The sequence below is a fragment of the Mauremys reevesii genome, linkage group 1, assembly GCF_016161935.1.
Source record: "Mauremys reevesii isolate NIE-2019 linkage group 1, ASM1616193v1, whole genome shotgun sequence".
NCBI classification, from domain to species: domain Eukaryota; kingdom Metazoa; phylum Chordata; order Testudines; family Geoemydidae; genus Mauremys; species Mauremys reevesii.
The window spans coordinates 361,543,886-361,565,983 of record NC_052623.1 but is presented as its reverse complement, the minus strand read 5'-3'; the positions used below and the strand labels follow the sequence as shown (position 1 = coordinate 361,565,983).

The following is a 22,098-nucleotide window of genomic DNA, read 5'->3' as shown; positions in this document are numbered from 1 at the left end:
GATAGCAAGTAGTGATTGGAGAAGATAATCTAAGTAAAGATCAGGATGGCAAAAGGAGAGAACATGGGGGCTTGGCCAAGGAAAGGATAGGGCGAATGTGAGGCTGATCAGATCACATGGGAGGCCAGGATACAGAGTTTGGAATGCAGCGTATATTGTATTTAGGTTAATGGTTTTGGTTAATTATTAGAGTTCTCTAATTCTGTTGATATTTTATAATGCCTATGTCCAAGTCTGTTGGAATTAATTTTGTGTTTCAAGGCAGTGTGCACCTAGCATACTCCTGGATGCTATAAAATAATGTATGATAATATACAGGAATAAATAAGGTAGTGACTCCCAAATAGAGAGGAGACTTTCACAGATGTCACTGGAGGAGTACAGAGCACATACCCATCTGGAGGAATCTGATGGATCTTGCTTTAAGCTAAATGAGTATCTGAGAGTGTAGACTGAAAACAGTCACAATTCTGATAGTGTGGTAGTGCAGCTTTGAAGAGATGGGTGGCCCATGGCTTTCTATGGGTGGGTTGGAGATGACTCTTGGAATCTAGGAGTCTATTTTTAGAAGAAACGGTGAGATGAAATAACAGGCTGTACGGGAAAGGGTTTGTTACATCTTCCAGTGGCTGGTTCCTTCTGCTCCCCATCACTCTGGAGTTTGTGGGATACCCTTCTCTTGAGATTCTGCTGTGGAAGTAATACCACTATTTCTGCCATTCTATCTGTACAATACCCATGAACACCTACCTCTGCCCTCCCCTTTGAGCCCAGATTATCTGCCCACATTCTCCTCAGCTTCTGAGATTCCTGTCAATGGTTTGTTAGGATATATAAGAGGTAGCATTTGCAAAACTAGCTAAATTCCATTTTCAAAAGTCACTATTACTACTTAGCATACTCATAACATGCCTCGTGTGGCACGTGGCTGGGATTCTTCACTGAATTTGGTCCGCTGGTTGGATTATTAGCTTCCAGCTCAGGCCAGGTACTGATGGGGAGTGCAATGTGAACACTGATCCATGCCCCTAAAAAGTCACTTAAGGCTTGTCTTCTACTCAGTGCATTAGTGCGCACCAACTGGGGTGTAAATTCTAGTGCACACCAGCATGTTGGGCACTCACTGTCCATTATTTACCCCTTCACATAACACAAGAACCAGGGTCACTCAATAAAATTATTAGTCAGCTGGTTTAAAACAAACAAAAGGAAGTACTTCTTCAAACGGTGCATAGTCAACCTGTGGAATTTGTTGCCAGGGGATGCTGTGAAGGCCAAAAGTATAATTGGGTTAAAAAAAACTAGATGTGTACAGATGTGGTCTCCTCACCTCAAAAAAAGATATTCTAGCACTAGAAAAGGTTCAGAAAAGGGCAACTAAAATGATTAGGGGTTTAGAGAGGGTCCCATACGAGGAAAGATTAAAGAGGCTAGGACTCTTCAGCTTGGAAAAGAGAAGACTAAGGGGGGACATGATAGAGGTATATACAATCATGAGTGATGTTGAGAAAGTGGATAAGGAAAAGTTATTTAATTATTCCCATAATACAAGAACTAGGGGTCACCAAATGAAATTAATAGGCAGCAGGTTTAAAACAAATAAAAGGAAGTTCTTCTTCACGCAGCGCACAGTCAACTTGTGGAACTCCTTACCTGAGGAGGTTGTGAAGACTAGGACTATAACAATGTTTAAAAGGGGACTGGATAAATTCATGATGGCTAAGTCCATAAATGGCTATTAGCCAGAATGGGTAAGAATGGTGTCCCTAGCCTCTGTTCGTCAGAGGATGGAGATGGATGGCAGGAGAGAGATCACTTGATCATTGCCTGTTAGATTCACTCCCTCTGGGGCACCTGGCATTGGCCACTGTCGGTAGACAGATACTGGGCTAGATGGACCTTTGGTCTGACCCGGTACGGCCTTTCTTATGTTCTTATGTAGATAAATTCATAGAAAATAGGTCCATCAATGGTTGTTAGCCAAGATGGTCAGGGATGTAACCCCATGCTCCAAGTGTCCCTAAACCTCTGACTGCTGGAAGCTGGGACTGGACAACAGGGGCTGGATCATTCGATACATTGCCCTGTTCTGTTCATTCCCTCAAATATCTGGCACCAGCCACTGTCGGAAGACAGGATACTGGGCTAGATGGACTATTGTCTGACTCCGTATGGCCATTCTTATGTAATTATGACCCTGAGGGCCTGCACTAAAAGTTCATTAGTATCTAAAAGTTCTTTAGTGCACATTGATGTAGTGAGTATTTCCACGGAATGTCAGTGTGCATTAAATAACTTTTAGTGTGGGCCAGCATGGTCCACATGGACAGTTACTGCATGGTAGAGTTGGGTGCACTAGAATTTACATCCCAGCTTGTGCATACTAATGCACTGTGTAGCCAAGCTCTTAGACATTTTGAAAATTTTACTGTGGTCTTAATTTAAATCAGCATGACAATGCATTGTGCCTGTTAGTTGTTTGGCCCTCTTGTGCCCACATTGAAACCTTCAGCTCTTCCTGTGATTCTTGCATCCAGAGCAGTCACCAGCTGTCTCTATGCTTTTGACCCATACACAGGCTGTCATTTTCACCTTTCTCTCCCCCCTCCTTGACAAGACAAAACTGTTTTCTAATCATCAGTTGGTAATTTCTCATGGGGAAAAAAAAACTTACAAAACCAAGTTCATCTCAGAGTAAAACACAGGGCCGGCCCATGACATTTTGGCACCTGAGGCGGGGAGCTCAAATGACGCTCCCCATGCCCTCTCGCTTGGGCCAAAACTTTGAAAGGTCTCAATTCTGCCTTCTTCCTGTTCTACTCCTCTCATGGTACTGCTCTGCTACCTACCCCAATAAAGGAGAACTAACAAGTTAAAATGCCTTGTTCAAAAATTTTCAGTAACGCTTAACTTTCAAACGCCTGAACAGCAAATGTAACTTTTCTTGTCTGCATAGTAAACACTGGCATTTTTATCTGTTTGAATAATCAAAATGATGCTTTCCGTGCCTTCTTGGTTGCAAAGATCTGAACTGCTTCCTGTGGAAAGTTCACAGTCTGGGCCAGCTCATGCTCTATTGAGACAATTGCAAGGCCAACTAGCCTCTCCTGTGTCATTGTGGAGCGTTGATGTGTTTTACTAACTTCAGCTTGCATTCTCCACTGGTAGCTGTTACAGGAAGTGTTAGAAGTATGCGCAGAGCAACAAAAGCATTTGGAAAGAACGTGGTCATCTTATTTGTGCACATATATTCCAGAACAGCCTTTGGAGTTGATCCTGTTGAAATGTATCTTGAAAGGGCTTTCAGTTCATCACCTAAATCACATCAATATCGCTCATGTCATCATGTGTCAACACTGTCTCTAATGCCCTGCATTGCTGGTGTAGGTCTTCTTCAGCTATAATGAGGAGTTTTGAAAGATCATACAACATCCCAAATATATTGCTGTGTTCCTTGAGCTGCATGAAACGTTCTTCAACTGACTATATTGCACAATCTAGCACCTGGTTAAAGAATTCAACTTTGAATTGTTGTTTCGGGTCTCTTATGGGATTATCCCATGCCTCGTAATCAAAATGTTGTCTTCTTCGGTGACTCTTGTATTCTTGAATGGGTGGGAAAATAGCTTCAGTGTGAAGTTTCTCTGCTAACTTCTGTGCACTCTTCAGAACATTTTTAAATCCCTCATCTGACCGGTAAGACTGTAAGTATGACTTTGCTTTGTCCAGTTGTTCCATTGCTCCAGATATATTAAGGTCAACACCTTGGAGTCTCTTGCTTACAACATTTATTTCAAACAGTATGCCATGCCACAACACTAAGCCACACAGAAATTTGAAGTTATGTATGTTTCTAGTGATTCCATTTCCCTCTGCCACTGTTCTCCCGTGAACAGTTCCTGCCATAGCATTATCGATCATATTGGCAACTATGGCATCATCTAGCTTCCCAATTTGGTGTTTGATAGGCTTTATCACCTCCACTTGACTTTCCCGTCATGTGGCACTCAGTGGTTTCAGTGTCAGAGAGGATGTTCTCAGATGTTGCTTCAAAATTTGCCATCAATGAGTTGATGCAGAGAAAAATACATAGATGCTGCATCACTGACCACCATCAGCTTCTAGTGAGGCTGCTGAATTTTTTAAATGTAATTCAAAGCAAGTTCAATGAATGAGAACCGCATGGGACAAAAAAAAAGCTCAAAGGTTTAACTCTCGGATCCGCATCTGCACTCCTCTGTTCTTTCCTCTCATGTTGGCACCATTATCGTAGCCCTGACTTCTCATGTCAGCTGTCGCAATTCCTGTGTCTTCCAGCTTTTTAAGAAGCACATTTGTCATACCAGCTCCTGTAGTATCATCAATGTCAATAAATTCTAGAAAATGCTCTCTGACAGTCACCATTGCAGGGACATTGTCACTAGGTTCTGTTGTTGTTACAAAACGCACCATTAAAGTCATTTGTTCCGTATGGCTGATGTCAGGTGTGCAGTCCAGAATAACAGGGTAATATCTTGCTGACTTCAGATCTGCCACAACTTCTGTTTGACTTTTGTTGCCAGTAACTGTATGATCTCATTTTGAATGGTTTTTCCAAAGTAGTAGTGTGTGTACATTTCTTGGGTGGTGACTCTTCTTAGATGCTCCTGGAGTACAGGATCAAACTCAGCCATCAGCTCCACAATTTTAAGGAAGTTTCCATTGTTTGGCACATACAGGTGATCTGAAGTGCCACACAGTGCTAGGTTTTGGGTAGCAAGCATTCTCACAATGGCAATGAGCCCTTTCAGAACATTTTGCCAGTAAAGAGACTCTGCTGCAAACTTCTCTTGATGCTGATCATCTATGGTGGCCTTTAACCTTGGTCTCATCTCAAGCTCTTTCCACCTATGGAATGCTCTGTGGTGATTTGCTGCCTTCTCATGGCATGCCAAATTTCTAGCCAGATTTTTCCAGTCCTTTGTTCCTGTAGAACCCAATGTGGCTGGAACATTAGACTAGAAGAGTTTGCAACAAAAACACCATGCAGCATTCTGGGTTTTGAGTACATAAGCCATGGCCTCTTCACTTTGTCACCATTGAGGATTTCACACCAGTAATGTGTTGGACGGAAACATCTATTATTGTCTTTGGGGAGCATGAAGTTTTTCACTTGCTGTGGCCCATGCAGTACAAGTCCCCCAGGCTACTGCTCAAGTGGGTCCACAGTCCTGGATCATCTAGACTTAAGGAACTAAACTCAGTAGCAGCTGTTTTTTGCACCTCCACCACACTCTTCTCTGATCTACACTTTTCTTCAGGAATGTGCATGGTTACATCCATTTGGGATGGAGATATGGATGCTGCAATAACTGGCAGGTCACCTGCACTCTGACTAACTGGAAGATCAGGCGTCTTCTCACCACTCACATCCTCACTGGGGCCGGAAGGCTCACTGTGATTATTTGTGTCTATGTATCTCAGGAGAGCTCCTTCCTGCTTATACAGAAAAGCTTCCTTTGCTTTCTTTCTTTCTTCTGAATGCTGCCCCAGGGGGTGTTTTTCGTCTTTCACTCATGACTGCTGTTCTGTGCCAGCTATAGTGGCTCTTAACATGCAATTGAAGGGGGCGAATAAGCAGGCTGGTAGCAGGCCTGAGTGAGGGAAGATATCAGTGTCTTAAGGGCCTAACTGGTTCCTACTACTTCAGTTGACTGCCTGTTCTCTTCAGGTGGGTTCAGGGAACCAGCAAGAAACAGGAAGCTCCCTGAGAGCTGGTGTGAATCAGTCCAGGCTCCTGAGGGTGCTAGAGAGGTACATAAGAGGCTCCTCCTCCTCTCTCCCTGCAGCTCCTGCTGCTTTCTGTTATTTCTTCTCACCTTTTCTCCTGCCTGCCTGTTATGTCTCTTGTGCCCTCCTTCCTCCAGCACAGTACTCCACTATCTCTGTGCATCTAGAGTAGAGAGAATACATATGCACCAGCAGCAGACACAATTTTCTACATTCTGGGTCCTAGTGGCACCCCCACACAGTCTGGCACCTTAGGCGGCTGCCTCAGTTCACCTCATGGCAAGGCCAGCCGTGGTAATACAGTGTCTGGGTTGAGAACCACGTAGGGTGACCAGACAGCAAATGTGAAAAATTGGGATGGGGCTAGGGGGTAATAGGAGCCTATATAAGAAAAAGACCCAAAAATTGGGACTGTACCTATAAAATTGGGACATCTGGTCACCCTAGAACCACTAGGTATAGATGCCAAAGATTATGAAATGTCTGTTCATCTTCACTCTGTAAACAGATTACAAAATATGTAGCATTTTCTTGATCCACTAGGTGGCAAAAAGGGTATGGCTATCCCTGACAAAGTTCAGTGTGAGATGAGTCCAGTGAAAATGAATCAGCAGCATGAAAAGCAGACCAGCCAGCCAGTGTGATATAAAAATGTGACAAATCTCAGAGGGAGTAGTTCATCAGGGCTTTCTCAAAATGCATGTTAGGTGTTACTTAAGCAAATATTTGTCCTCTGATGTCAACTCTAAATGTAACAAACAGACAAAAAAACAAATGAACAACCGCTATCTCACTACATTAATGCAATATTAAGGTTGTACATTTGGAGCCAGGAAGTGCAGAAATTAAGGTTCCCACAACAGTGTTAGCCTGGTCCTATGGCTGGTTCTGTATGTTATCATATTTTACACCATAATAGAAAACTGTGTTTAACCAGAAAAAAAGGATCAGTTTTTGCAATGTGCTGAAGTTAGTGTTGCTGGAGGGGGGAAAAGAAAACCTTGCATAAATTGCATCTTAACTGGCCTTTTACACTGCTAAAAGGCTGAGGCAACATCTTTAATAGAATTGACTATTAATAAAATGAAAAACTCCTAGTGGCAAGACACGAGCATGAAAATGAACAGGTTACATGTCTAGCTCTTTTATGCAGGCATAGCTCTAGGAGAATGTATTAGAGGATACACATTTAAAAATCAGTCACGATAAAATCTGGACAATAACTTGTCACAAACAATACTAGATCCAGATGGAAATTCCTTGCCTGCAGTAATGAATCAAGAAAGTCAATTCTTTATTATTTAAAATCATTACCTACAAATATAATAGATCAGCACTTCTATCCCGGTTTCTGTTTCTGTCTAGGTTTTTGTAATGTGTCCATCACCATAGTATTTAGGTGCCAGTTTACAGAAAGTCACTGAGGCAAATTGAGTGCTTTCTTCTAACATCCTCACTTTTAAATTAAGGCCCTTGCATTTTGAACCCTATTCCAGTTTATTCGGATAAATTATTTAATTTAATAACCCTTCTAATAGTTTTTCATTTCACTTTATCAAAATGAAATGTGAAGAGTTCTGTTGGAATGATTGTGGGTTTTTCCCTCATAGCAAACGTTCTTAAAGCCTATCAGCTCTACTGACTGCCCTTTACTTTCCCTCTCCAGGACAATAATAGCTTTGTTCTGAAAGGTGCCCAAAGTAGTGCTCTGTCCTGGTGACATGCCATGACAGGGCAATCCTAACCTTTCTCTGAAGAGTGCCTGAAGTAATGCTCTGTCCTGGGGTGACTCCATATCTCCTCCTCCTTGCATGTTGTGGACAGCCCTGGACCCTGCTCTCTGGAGAGTACGAGAGTGCTTCCCTCACTCAGGGAGAAGAGTGTTTTCTCTGAAGGTTAATGACCACTTGTTTGTGAACATTTCAGAGACCCTGTGCTCTCAACCTACCCTCCTGGAGGCTCAGCATGAAGCTGTGATGAGTATGGAAGATTCAAACCAGGTAATGACCAAGCAGCCAGACTGAACAAAACCTAAAATAGGTTGAGGACGTGACCTTAAACTGCTTCCCATAAGCTGTTGAGTCTTCTTCTAACAATCCTCTTTGCTAGGTTATTATTAGGCGGATTAATGTGGAAATGGCCTCTAAATACAGCTTGTACTTGGCTGGAAAGCAAACCCCATCCTTGTTCACTAGTTATGTGGGATTTTTTAAGCCCCCTTCATCCATTGTCAAACCTCCCCAGTCCACACAACTGCTCCCTGTTCTGCCATATTTCTATTCTGCGGTGTCCTGTGTCCAGTTGATACCCAGTTGATCTAGGTCCTAGGGAGCACCACTCTAAAGGTTTAATTTTGTGTTACAGGTTGCATTTCAGCCCCATGCACTCCCATTGCCTTATAAGGGATCTCTCATAGAAGAGAAATATTTTTGTCCCTGTTGGTTAGAGCAGGGAGATGGAACCTTTGCACAGTCCATTCAATGGTGAACAGCTCATGGTATGATGACCTTACAAACAACCTGTAGATGAGGGCAAGAGTAGTAGTATTAGGGGACCACCTATTGCCTCACTCCATGCTGGATAGACTAGCTGATGGGGGTGGGGGTCCTCTGCCCCCAAATACCTGCATTAAGAGTTTAGCTGAAAGCAAGATCAGGGCTCTTTCCAAAGCCCCATCCTCCATTCCAACCAGTTAGCAGGAGTGCAGTGGTGATGGTGTAATACCACTGCCCACCCTGCACACCCGTCTCCTGTTGGCTTGGAAGAGTGAGTGGCTTGTGGCATGGGGCTCACGGCCTCTAAGCTATCAGGCTGTTCCTCGGTTATGTTTGTGTTTTAGATGACTGTTCACATTTTGCCACTGTCTAACTCTTTTTATTAGTCATTGATTTAAAAGCAAGGGGGAGTTTGTCCCATTTCGGGATGTACCAAAGCCACTTTATTTGGTTCTTTTTACTACTAATGGTCACCCTGCGCAAGAAGCTACAGATTAGATGGGGCCCAGTGCTGGGAATGGGGAGGGCCATTGCCATTTAAGCATCTTTTATCAAATCTTTATTTTAGACTGAGATTTGTATGAATATGAATCCAACACAGGGGGAGGCTGGACGCATGCTCAGATCTAATCTCAATTGGACAGCCATCCTCTTTCTGGTTTGTATAAATATAGGTGACGTTGCCACTCATGAAGGCAAAAGCAGTCTTGCACTTTGAGTTGGGGATCGTGCCTAATGTAGCAGTGTGTGATGCTGAATGACTCCCCAGTGGCCTGTGTTGCTATGGTATGGTCTGTACGTGATGGTAACAGACATCAGTTTTGCTCCCAAAGCTTTTCAGTGTCTCCGCATTGCTTTTGAGAGTGATTGTTGAGAGGTTTGCTTAGGGCTACTGCTGCTATAAAATACACAGCTACATATTTCTCTACGTCCCTGCTCTGATGGGAAGCTGTAATACTTAATTGACTGGTATTGCTGGAACTGGCTTAAATTTAACTTCAGCCTCATTTCTGCTTTGCTAGCTTTGAATACGAAGTGTGCTGTTTCCTTATGCCCCCTGATTTGCATTATTTTTGTTAAGGGGGCACCCTTCCTACCCTAGCTTTGCTAATTGCCTCAGTTTTGAGCCACAGACTCTTGCTATTCTGGTCTTGGTTTGCTTCTGCACAAATTACCAGTACGGCCAAATGTCTGTGGTGGTTTGTGATGTTGGCCAGTGTGTACTGGGAATTAAGATCTGAGACTTAAGATCACAGAATTCTTTTTAAGTCTGTGTCAATCCATATGTGAACCTCTTTTAGAGATGAAAGGCCTAATGCACTGAGTCTTACAAAACTAGATCCCTGTCTACTAGGTTTTAGTAGGAAGTTCTGGGGAGGAAGGAGAGTCTGTCCCCTCTGTGAGCAGCACATTCTACTCTTTCTTTCCACAATATGCTCCGCCTTCTGCACTTCTTGGGTCCTGTCACCTCAGGCTAAAAAGCAGCAGAAGATAAGGGGCATAAAGCAGCAACAATTGCCAGTGACAGAGTTTCTGGAGAGTATGGGCTTGTCATGCTGTCTGAAGTGGAAGATTGGACAAATGACCAGGGAGGAGTATAAAAATATTGCTCAGGCATGCAGGAGTGAAATCAGGAAGGCCAAATCACACTTGGAGTTGCAGCTAGCAAGAGATGTTAAGAGTAACAAGAAGGGTTTCTTCAGGTATGTTAGCAACAAGAAGAAAGTCAAGGAAAGGGTGGGCCCCTTACTGAATGAGGGAGGCAACCTAGTGACAGAGGATGTGGAAAAAGCTAATGTACTCAGTGATTTTATTGCCTCTGTCTTCACAGACAAGGTCAGCTCCCAGACTGCTGCACTGGGCAGCACAGTAAGGGGAGAAGGTGACCAGCCCTCTGTGGAGAAAGAAGTGGTTCGGGTCTATTTATAAAAACTGGACGAGCACAAGTCCATGAGGCCAGATGCGCTGCATCCGAGGGTGTTAAAGGAGTTGGCGGATGTGATTGCAGAGCCATTGGCCATTATCTTTGAAAACTCATGGTGATCAGGGGAGGTCCCGGATGACTGGGAAAAAGCTAATGTAATGCCCATCTTTTAAAAAGGGAAGGAGGAGGATCCGGGGAACTATAGGCCAGTCAGCCTCACCTCAGTCCCTGGAAAAATCATGGAGCAGGTCCTCAAGGAATCCATTCTGAAGCACTTAGAGGAGAGGAAAGTGATCAGGAACAGTCAGCAAGGATTCACCAAGGGCAAGTCATGCCTGACTAACCTAATTGCCTTCTATGAGGAGATAACTGGGTCTGTGGATGAGGGGAAAGCAGTGGATGTGTTATTCCTTGACTTTAGCAAAGCTTTTGATACGGTCTCCCACAGTATTCTTGCCAGCAAGTTAAAGAAGTATGGGCTGGATGAATGGACTATAAGGTGGATAGAAAGCTGGCTAGATCGTCGGGCTCAATGGGTAGTGATCACCAGCTCCATGTCTAGTTGGCAGCCAGATTCAAGCGGAGTGCCCCAGTGGTCGATCCTGGGGCCGGTTTTGTTCAATATCTTCATTAATGATCTGTAGGACGGTGTGGACTGCACTCTCAGCAAGTTTGCAGATGACACTAAACTGGGAGGAGTGGTAGATACGCTGGAGGGTAGGGATAGGATACAGAGGGACCTAGACACATTAGAGGATTGGGCCAAAAGAAACCTGATGAGGTTCAACAAGGACAAGTGCAGAGTCCTGCACTTAGGACGGAAGAATCCCATTCACTGTTACAGACTAGGGATTGCATGGCTAGGAAGCAGTTCTGCAGAAAAGGACCTAGGAGTTACAGTGAACGAGAAACTGGATATGAGTCAACAGTGTGCCCTTGTTGCCAAGAAGGCTAACGGCATTTTGGGCTGTATAAGTAGGGGCATTGCCAACAGATCGAGGGACGTGATCATTCCCCTCTATTTGACATTGGTGAGGCCTTATCTGGAGTACTGTGTCCAGTTTTGGGCCCCACACTACAAGAAGGATGTGGAAAAATTGGAAAGAGTCCAGAAGAAGGCAACAAAAATTATTAGGGGGCTGGAGCACATGACTTGTGAGGAGAGGCTGAGGGAACTGGGATTATTTAGTCTGCAGAAGAGAAGAATGGGAGGGGGGGATTTGATAGCTGCTTAGTGGTTCCTGATGTCAGAACAAGTAGTAATGGTCTCAAGTTGCAGTGGGGGAGGTTTAGGTTGGATATTAGGACAAACTTTTTCACTAGGACGGTGGTGAAGCACTAAAATGGGTTACCTAGGAAGGTGGTGGACTCTCCTTCCTTAGAGGTTTTTAAGGTCAGGCTTGACAAAGCCCTGGCTGGGATGATTTAGTTGGGGATTGGTCCTGCTTTGAGCAGGGGGTTGGACTAGATGACCTCCTGAGGTCTCTTCCATCCCTGATATTCTATGATTCTATGAAGTATCTCTCAATCTTTATTTCATGCTCCCATGCTTTGTCATCTGCCAGGATATGCATACAGACCATTTCTGCTGTAGCAGGATCTGGGGCATGGGGTGGCTGAGTCCCAGCCTTCTGGTCAAAGTCCATCAGCAAACCTCCTAGTTCCTTATTTGAGGTTTTCTTTCCAAAGGATAAACTCTTTTCTTTACATAATTTTTTAAGGTATTTCAAGTCAAGATGCTCATATGATTGTTGTTCACCAATTGTGACTAATTTTTAACTCTTAAAACTCTCAATATCAAATTTAAACTTTAAATACCATTGGGTTCTAATTGTTAAGCCAGTTGGCCTGTGGCATGTGAATCCTGTTTGACTACACCAGTTGTCACGCTGTCTGAAGTGGCTTCGCAACGGTGAGTGCCAATTTCAAGTCAGACTGTCAGAAAGCAGGGCAGACACCCCAAACTGATGTTGTATCCTATATTTAGATTTCATCAAGCCAATAACAAATGTGCACTTCTGGATCGCTGTATTAGTCTTACCATGAGGTCACAAACAGTCTCCTTAGGTTCTCCAACCTGCCTTGCCACCCAGACAAATTGGACTTTGTGATAATGGTCTCTTACACCAAATTCCACATCACATTAGGTTATTCCCAACCCCAAAGAGTCAGTCACTTACCGAGATAAATGAATAGTCTTGATTTCTCACCAAAAACAATTCTGGAAGCCGATTTCTCTAGTAAACGAACTAAAGTTTTATCAGTAAGAAAAGTAATTAGAGTTATTGAGAGGTTAAAGCAGGTAAAATACCAACTGACTCATCTGTTAATGTAAGTCCAAAATGATGATAGAGATGTAGTGATCTGATAGTTTTCCAAAAGTTCCTCAGGGTTGCCCAGGGTCTTGTCTACTTGTTCAGTAGTCCGCCCTGTTAGAATCCAAAACAGTTCAGAGATGGTATCAGAGGGGTAGCCGTGTTAGTCTGGATCTGTAAAAGCAGCAAAGAGTCCTGTGGCACCTTATAGACTAACAGATGTTTTGGAGCATGAGCTTTTGTGGGTGAATACCCACTTTGTTGGATGCATCTGACGAAGTGGGTATTCACCCACAAAAGCTCATGCTCCAAAACTTCTGTTAGTCTATAAGGTGCCACAAGACTCTTTGCTGCTAGTTCAGAGATACAGGATCAGTGCTTGTATCCATTCTTATAGCTGCTTTCTGTGGAAAGCAATCTGGCAAATGTTTTCATCACAACATGGGCTCTTCTTTTGTTGATTAAATGCAGAGTCTGTGAACAACAACCCATGCTCCGAAGTCAGCAATCTTTTACATTTTCAAGACTCCAATCTTGTGCAATGGGTAAACGTAATATAAACACAATGTGATAACCAGAAACAATCTTTTGTTATTTTTTCAATAAGTTTACATATCCAGTACATTTACATCTTAACACTAGTACACACTTCAATCTAGGGTTATTTAATTACCTGGTATACATAATGTAATACGATAGTAAACAACAGGTTATAGGTAAGTGAAGACAATAACATTTCTTCTGTTTTCCAGAAGCTGGGAATGGGCAACAGGGGATAGATCACTTTATATTACCTGTTCTGTTCATTTGCTCTGGGGTACCTGGCATTGGCCACTGTCAGAAGACAGGATACTGGGCTAGGTGGACCTTTGGTCTGACCCAATATGACCGTACTTATATTCTTATGTTCTTTGATATGCGCACACAAGTGAAATGCTCCATGTATACCAGGACACTTAACATTTCTTTGATATTCACCCATAAGTGAATTAATCTATGGCTTTAATCTGAGTTGGCCTGTTAAGGTCACAGGATGCTCTGCCTGCTTGGAAAGGCCCTCATCTGGTGTGTCGAAGGAAGATGATGGAAGGATAGGAAAGTGGAGTTGCTCCTTTTTGGAGAGAAGGAATGTGGGGGTCACATATAGGGTGTGGGGGGGGAGGTGCTTAGGATGTTGATATTTCTTGGTGCCCTAAGGGTTAACTTGATAGATCACTGAGATCTGCATTCTGGCTTTTATCTAGTATCTTATACAATGTTTTGTATCTCCATTAGGCTGCAGATGTAGGTCTTAAAGTAGCAGGATTCAAAGTGGTCAGACAGTGTGCCAGGCAGCTAAAACAGCTGAGTCCAAGGGTGATGATTACAGCTCTGAACCAACCAACCAATCTTTGTTTTTCAATAGACTGACAGCACTGGAACTGATTCCAAGTTATTGGACTTGCTCACTCAAGAAGGACCATCCTGCTCTGGATACTGCTCACCTGGGCCTGATGGTAATGTCACAGAATTGGAGAAGTTAGGGAGACTGCACAGCTGGGGAGAGGCTATGAGGCCTCATGGAAGGGTCTGAAGTGATTCAGGGAGCGGGACTTTGAGGTCAGGTTCTGAAGCTGTGCAGAAAGAGGAAGGTTCTGATACTATACATGGGGAGACAGAGGGAGTAAATCTGAGGTGGCACAGTGGGGAGGAAGATTTTTATATTGGGTTGTGAGGTGGCCTCTGAGATAAAAAGGAGAGAGAAGGGTTGGTAGGATCAGAGTCTGAGGTAGTATATAGGAAAGGTGTGAGGCAGCATTGTCCAGTGAATAGGACACTGGGCTGGGAGTCAGGAGATCTTCATTCTGTTCCTTGCTCTGTCACTAACCTGCTGTGTGACCATAGGCAAGTCACTTCCCCTCTTTGTGCCTCTGTTTTCCCTCCTTTGTCCATCTTGTCTAGTAAGATTCTTACATACAAATAAGACAGTCAAGCTCTTGAAAATTAGGAAATACCAGATTTAGTTTTTCTTACATCTGTCCACTTGTGTGTCCTGCACTGAATGAAGCAGGTGTCCTGTGGAAAAAATAGCATGTGATTATGTAAGTAAAGACTGTATCATAATGCATATGCAAAGGGGAGCAGAATTAAAGTGCATGGGAAACCATAAATCTGGCATTTCCTAACATTCAAGAGCTTGACTTGCCGCCTCAGTGTTCTTTTAACATAATTTTTTGTTTTTAATTTCCTGTGGGGGGTTTAAAGCAAAAGGTAAAAACTAAATCTGTTATGTGCTACCCCTTGAACTTCAGGACTAACTATGTTAACAGCCTTCTCTTGCTGCCAGCTGTTTCAGAGAGGGGGAATGGACTTGCTGGATCCTGGTGTGGGAGCCTTCTCTGGTTTCCCTTCTATTCCCCCTTTCTCCAACTCACTGTAACCCCACGAGTTAAGCAAGGTCCTGCACCATGTGGTGCCCCAGTCAAAGGTATAAGCTGCTAGGTCTGGAGGGTGAGGGGAGCCTGCCCTAGAGCACCACTGTCTGTCTCTCTTCTCCCCTCACTTCTTGAGGACTTGAGGAAGCTCCAGCCCCATGTGTCTGGATCTCTTTCCATCTGTTCACTGGCTTGCTGTGGATCTGGATTTTCTGCTGGTGAAATGTATGTATTTTGTCACTAGGTCATTCAGCAGCACTAGTGAATAATGAACCACAATCTCCTCAGCCATCTGAAGATACCATGGCTCTAACCCAGGTATGACCTTGGCAATATAGGTTCTATCAACAAAGTTAGACAAGTCTATAGTCTAGATAATGTCCAATCTAGTTTGAAAAGGCTTAAATTATAGAGCTTCCACAATCACACAACCTGATGGTGCTATTATGGTGCTGAGCAAGGCTCTAAGTATTTAGCTCTCTTTAATCATTCCTTGTTAATCAGTCCAGCTTGACAGCAGCACATCCATTGCAACACCAGAACATTAATGTTATGGGGAGTTAAAGCATAAATACGAGGGGGTGGGGGGACAGGTGACCTCCACCCTTTGCTCTGAGGAGGATTCATTGCCCCCCTATCTCCAGAAGAGAGCGAGACCACAAGGAATACTATTTGAATAAGAGCAAATACCTTTGTCCACATGTCCTATTTAGCCCTCTAATCCTGGCATCAGACACAGAATAGGGAACAAGCCTCTTGTTTTAGAGCCCTATAAACGGGTTTGGTCCCCACTGAGCCTATCTGGCTTACAGCCCAGCAACAGAAGTGGCAGAGGATGCTAAAATGGTTAAGGATTCGATGCTGTGTGTGAACAAGATCTCCCACAGGAGTCTGGTTACATTTCTGGTCTGAAGTTCCTGTCATGCTGAGCTTACCCTTCTTCCCACACCCAATCCCAATGTGGCAATTCCTTGATTCCTGCACTGAAGATGTGAGACTGGGTGTGCTGACCTTTTCCCTGCACTGGCAGGGAAAGAATGAACCCTTTTGCCCTTGGAATGGCAGCAGCTGCTTGTAATCACTGTAAAAGACAATTAGGAAGGGTCATGTAACTGGTCAAATAATCAAGGCAGGAAATAAAAAGTAAGTTCTTCTCATGTAGTACAGTTAAACCAGAAGCTGGGAAAGACCTGGTATAGATCTCCCCACAAAAACTCTGTTTGAAGTGGTACCAGGAGAGCTCCCTACCCAGAGGGATCTGGGACAGGAGTCCAGGAAGATACTGGTGGAAGAGGCCTACAGGGAGACCTGGGAGAGGCACAGGAAGAGAAGAACACTTTAGAATCTGTCTCTGCAGGGATCTAGAGAAACTATGGGCATCTTGAGAACTAGCAGGTCAGCCTATGGCAGGGCGCTCAGAGTCAATCCCTGAAGCTCTGACACGGGTAATTGGGAAGGATATAAAAGGACCTGAAGGGGACTGCCGTAAAGGTTCTTGAATATCTTTATGTTCCAATAAACAGTCCAAGAAATGGGAACCTTAGCTGCAACGTGTAAAGTGTGTACACTTTATGGTATCAGCAAAGTGGGAAAATGAGGCAGAGGCATCCAGATGCAGGGTAAGAGTAAGACAGCCCTCTCATGGGGTTCAAGAGAATTGTGGTTTATTTGAGACTAGCTCTTTTTTTTTCTTGTTCTAGACCGGTACAGAGGAACCCCCCAGAAGCAGCAGTGGGCAGTCTGCTGAAGAAAGTGGCCCAGCTAGCATTCTGGAGTATCTTTCTGCAGCGAAACATAAAGAGCTGTCAGTCTTGATGCTGGAATTGAGGGAAGCTCAAGAAGAGATAACATTTCTGAAGGGACAGCTCCTGGATCCAGGAAGCCAAACACCTGCAATGAACTGGGCAGAGGAAGAAATAAATGTTATGGGAGGAAGATTCCAGCCAAGATTCCTCGAGGGAGAAGGACAAAAGACCTCATCTATCCAGAGTGAATTGAGCAGCTGCTCGCTGACAGTGGAGGAAGTGCAGAAAACCTCTGTGCTTCAGGAAGAGACAAACAGCTTCCCAGAAGTACCCCTGGAGCACATCACGCACAGTGGAGGGGAAATGGATGCAGTGCAAGGGCTTAGAGGAGGGCTCTCTGCAGCAACTACAGAGCTTGGTCTTTCTCAGCCTCAGGAGCTGATACAGTTGCAAAGAAAAATTATGGAGCTGCAAACAAGTCTGCAGAAATCAGAGGAATTGTATAAGAAAGACTCAGAAGAGAAAGTGGCAGAAATAAATAGGCTAACCCAGCTGGCAGAGGAATGCAGGAAAAATGCAGAGAACTCTAACAGTGCATTGCATGTTCTGACTGAAGAGAGAGATCAGCTCTTGTCTCAGATGAAGGAGCTTTGTACCATAACAGAACTAAAGGAGCTTGAGGGAAATCTAATGGATTCAGAAAAGCAGAGGCTATCTGACTATGAAAGCAGAACTATACAGCACAGTCTACTGAAAGAACAAATCCAGAGCCTGAAAAATGAATATAAATCCAAAGAGATAAAAATTGAAGCTTTGCAAAAGGACCTGGATGAGGCACAGCTTCAGCTTTCGAAACAGGACGCTCTAGCAAAAAGTCTGAGAAACCAGCTCCAGAAGACGGAGTGTGAAGTGCTTGATCTACAAGAACATCTGAGGAAGAACACAGTCAAGATAGAGGAGCTTACCCAAGGCATTGTCTCAAAGGAGCTTGACACAGTAAGGCTAGAACAGCTTCTTGCTGAACGGACTGGGGATAATGAGAACCTCCAGCAAGCTTTACTGGAGAGGGATCAGCAGATGACTGAAATCAGCATCACAATGTCTGCGAAAATAGGCCAGCTGAATGAAGAGAAATTTGCTCTGGGGAGTGAGCTAAAGGGCCTTAAAGAGCAGATGAGCTTATTGCTGAATACTGAGGCAATAAGAGACCAGCACACGGGACAAACAGGAGAAGCAGAAGACTTGTGTCTGAAATGCGAGGGGTCTGAGCAGCAGAGTGAGATGGTGGCAGGAATGTGTAAGGAGAAAGAGGTGCTAGGAAGTGAACTGGAGCATCTCAAAAAAGAAAATGAGCAAGTGAAGCGAAAGCTGCAGGCAGCTCTCATCAACAGGAAGGAACTTCTGAAGAAGGTCAACAAGCTAGAGAATGAGCTGGTGCAAGTGAGAGGGACGTTTGGGGCAGAAGCTCAGAAAGCTGAAGTGGAAGGTACTACAGCAAGTGGCCTAAATGCAGAGGGAGACGTGACTCCTGAAAGCCAAGCCAGGGAGATGTCTCTCATGCAGTTGCTTTCTGAAAGGGAAGCTGAGCTGCAGAGCATCCAGAAGGACTTGCTGGAGAAGGAAGCAGCTGAAGCACAGTTGCAGGCTCTGATTGAGGAGATGAAGAAAAGTTTGCAGGATAAGACCAACCTAATTGATACAAAGAAGGCTGAAATTATGGAAAGTCAGTCAGCCATCCAGAAACTTATCACAGCCAATAAGTGCTTAGAAGGTTCTGACCCAGCTGCTTCTAAAGAGAATGAGGTGAATAGTCCAGCTGCTGCAGGGTTTGAAGAACACCATAAGTCTGCCCTGAAAGAGAGAATCTCAGCCCTTGAACAAGAAAAAGATCAACTTCAAAAGAAGCTTCAGGAAGCACTGACTTCCCGTAAGGACACTATAAAGAAGGCTCAAGAAAAAGATCGACACCACAGAGAGCAGCTGAAACAGCAGAAGGATGATTACAGTCTCCTACAAGAACAGTTTGGTAAGCAAAGCAAAGAGAAGGAAAGCATTCAAGATCAGCTCAGACAACTCCAAGCACAGAGAGAGTGTACAGAGAGCCATTCTCTGCCAGGCATCCATTTCCAGAGATCAGCTGAGTCTGTACTTGATGTAACACAAGAGCTTGCAGGAAATGTACAGCATTCTGACTGGAGCCAAGGCTGGATTGAGTCTTCATGCTTGAAAGTAGAAAATACTAAAACAAATAACCTCTTACAGGAGACAGATGTTTCTGTGGAAGAGTTTAAGGCAGAGCTCAAGAATCTGCAGACCAAGAAAGATGAACTAGAAGACAAAGTCAGTCATTTGGAAAGTGATCTTGCTTGCAAATCAGAAGCAGTCATTCAGCTACAAGAGCACATAGCACAGTTGCTCTCAGAGATGGAAGGTCTGAAGAGTACCTGTCACCAGGTGGAATCCCATGCACCAAGTCTTCAGGCAGAACTGGAAAAAAGTCAAGCAGAGATTTCCAGACAGGACAGTCTGAAGGCACTTAAACAAGAAGTAGAGGAGCTAAAAAATCTCATGAGCAAAAAGGATGAAGAAATTGAACTCTTAAACTTGCAGCTAAGGGAGAAAAGCAAAGCTCTTACTCAGGTACAGAGAGATTTCCTGGAAAAAGAAGACTTGATCAAGACTCTGCACAGTCAACTGGAAAAACAAACTAGTATGCACGAGGAACAAAGCAAGCGATTGAAAGCTGAGCTTCTTGAACTCCAGCAGAGACCAGATGAGGGGGCTGAAGAAGCCAAATATAAGAACCAAATGCAGAGAAAGCTGCAGGCTGCACTCATCTCTAGAAAAGAGGCACTTAAAGAGAGCAAGACTCTAAAAGAGGAGCTGGCTACTGCCAAAATGACTATAGAAAATCTCTCTCTGAGGTTGGCAGATATGGAGAGCCAGGTTTGTGATTGGGGTAGGGAAAAAGATGCATTATCAGAAAAGTTAGTAGGTGTCACTGAAGAGAGAGAGAAACTCATTGCAGAAGTTGACAAAGCTTTAATGGAAAATCAGAACCTTGATAGCTCTTGTGAAAGCCTGAAGCTGGCTCTAGAGGGGATCACTCAAGAGAAGGAGAAGCTAGAGAAGGAGATTGAATCCTTGAAATGTTCGCAGGCTGCTGAGAGTTCTGAGTGGCAAGAGAAATATAAGGAACTGCAGAAAGAATATGAAACCCTCTTGCAGTCCTATGAGAATGTAAGTAATGAGGCTGAGCGAATTCATCATGTTCTGGAAACTATCAGGCAGGAAAAGCAAGACATTTTCAGCAAGCTGAAAGTTGCTGAGGCTAAGAAAAGAGAAGTAGATAAGCAGCTGCAGGAGGCTGAGCAGGAGATGGAGGGAATGAAAGAAAAAATGAGGAAGTTTGCAAAATCCAAGCAACAAAAGATCCTGGAAGTGGAGGAGGAGAACGAACGGCTGAGAGCAGAGTTGCACCCTACAGAGGGTGACCTAAACAGGGATGGAAATATGTCTCTCTTGACAAGCACTAGTCTTAAAGAGGCACTAGAGAGCTCTAAGAGGGACTGCCAATCTCTTTCCATTCAACTTGAAGCATTAATGGCTGAAAAGGGTTCTCTTAGTCAAGAAGTTCAAGTCTTAAAGCACCAATTACAGTGTACAGAATCCAAGCTGAAGGAAAACCTAGATGCAGCAGCCAAGCATGGTGTCCAAAAAACTATAGTGGAAGAAGCAAATCAAGCTGTTCCCACAGCAGCATTACCTCTAGAAGTGGCTGACAATCAAGTGGATTTAGGGCCCTGCACAAAGTCTTCAGAGCCTCTTAGAGCAGGTGTTGTAACTGAGGCAGAAGAGAAATTAAATGAAGGTAGCAGCTCACGTGATGAAATTAATACTTACTTACAGCAAATAGTTCAGCTCACAGAGCGAATCACAGAACTGGAGGAAAATAGAATGGCTGCAGAAGAACAAGTAGGCAGCATCTTCAGGAGTGTTGAAACCTTAGGAGAGGAGAAGAAGGCCTTAGAGAGCCAAGTGGCAGCAAAAGTCCATGAACTGAACACCCTTCAGGAAACAGTAGCCAAGATAGAACTAACTAACAGACAAATCGAAGAACAACTTGTCAGAATGACAAAGCTGAAGGAAATGCTGGAGGCAGAGAAGGATGACTTGGAGGAAAGGCTCATGAATCAGCTAGCAGAACTTAACGGAAGTATTGGAAACTATCAACAAGACATGGCTGACCTCCAAACCAAAAATGAGCAACTGAAATCTGAGCTCCAGAGCTTGCAAAGAATGGTAAGTGAGCTGGAGGAGGAGAAGCGGCAGCTGGTGAGAGAGAAAACTGAGGCAGAAGCAGAGACACAGAAGGAATATGCAGAAAAACTAAAATGTGCTCGGAAGGGAGATGGCAGCAGAACTCATGCAAAAGAGCTTCAGGAGCTGCTGAAACAGAAACAGCAGGAGGTGAAGCAGTTGCAGAAGGACTGTATTAAAAGCCAGGAGAAGATCAGTAGTCTAGAGAGAACTGTTAAAGCTCTGCAGTTTGTTCAAAGTGAGTCTCAAAAGGAACTCACAGCAGCCAAAGAGAACTTAGCCAAAGCATGTGAAGACACCAAGAAAGCACAAGAAGAGCTGGCTTCCTGCAGAATATTACTGGATGATGCTCAGAGTGAGACAGCAAGGGTTTTAGCAGAGAGTCTCAAAGTGAAGGAGGAACTGCAGGCAAACAAAGAGCATGTTAAAATTCAAATGAAGAGAAAGGATGAAGATTTTGAGAGAAGCCTGGGACAAGAAAAAGACAAGCACTCAAAGGAGATAAATAACATGGAGGAAAAGCTGGCATCTTTGCAGAGAGAGAGAGATTATATGGAAGGGACTGTCAGAGACATTCAAGACTCCTTGCACAGAAGGGAACAAGAAGCCAAGCAGCTACAAGGCAGCCTTAACAAAAACCTGGCCCAGCTTGCAGCCTTCACCAGGAGCATGACTTCTCTCCAGGATGACAGGGATCGAGTGATAGATGAGTCCAAAAAATGGGAGAAGAAGTTCACTGAGGCTATTCAAAAGAAGGAAGAGGAGATCCATGCTAGAGAGGAGACCTGCACTGTTCTAAAGGATCAGATGAGGCAGATGTCTATGCATATAGAGGAGCTACAGATTCATGTATCCAGGTAAAGAGAAGATGAAAGTGAGCGGTGGTTACTTTGGTGTTATGGTCTTTCCTTCCATCTCTCATTTCTCAGTTATCAGCAGATACTCCTTTTTAAGACAGATTGTAGTTTATAGTCACCTTAACAAACTGTAGTCAGCAGGGAAGCATCTGTAGTCTCTCTCTACTAACATGAAACTTAAAATAAGTTCTGCTGCATATAGTGATTATATTTTGAAGTTACTAAGATAGCAAGTAAATGATGCCTTCAAGAATTCAAC

The 22,098-nt window shown here is 43.9% G+C and overlaps 1 protein-coding gene across 6 annotated transcripts in view; it reads left to right on the top strand.

Annotated features, from left to right (window-relative positions):
* Positions 1 to 22,098, top strand: part of GOLGB1 (golgin B1) — a 113,771-nt gene that overhangs the window by 32,460 nt on the left and 59,213 nt on the right. For all 6 annotated transcript variants that reach the window (XM_039520397.1, XM_039520398.1, XM_039520399.1 and 3 more), the window contains 4 exons: positions 7,696 to 7,769; positions 13,909 to 13,999; positions 15,162 to 15,235; positions 16,618 to 21,839. In XM_039520397.1, coding sequence (XP_039376331.1) covers positions 7,696 to 7,769; positions 13,909 to 13,999; positions 15,162 to 15,235; positions 16,618 to 21,839 — 5,461 coding nt within the window. The remainder of the gene's footprint in view (positions 1 to 7,695; positions 7,770 to 13,908; positions 14,000 to 15,161; positions 15,236 to 16,617; positions 21,840 to 22,098) is intronic.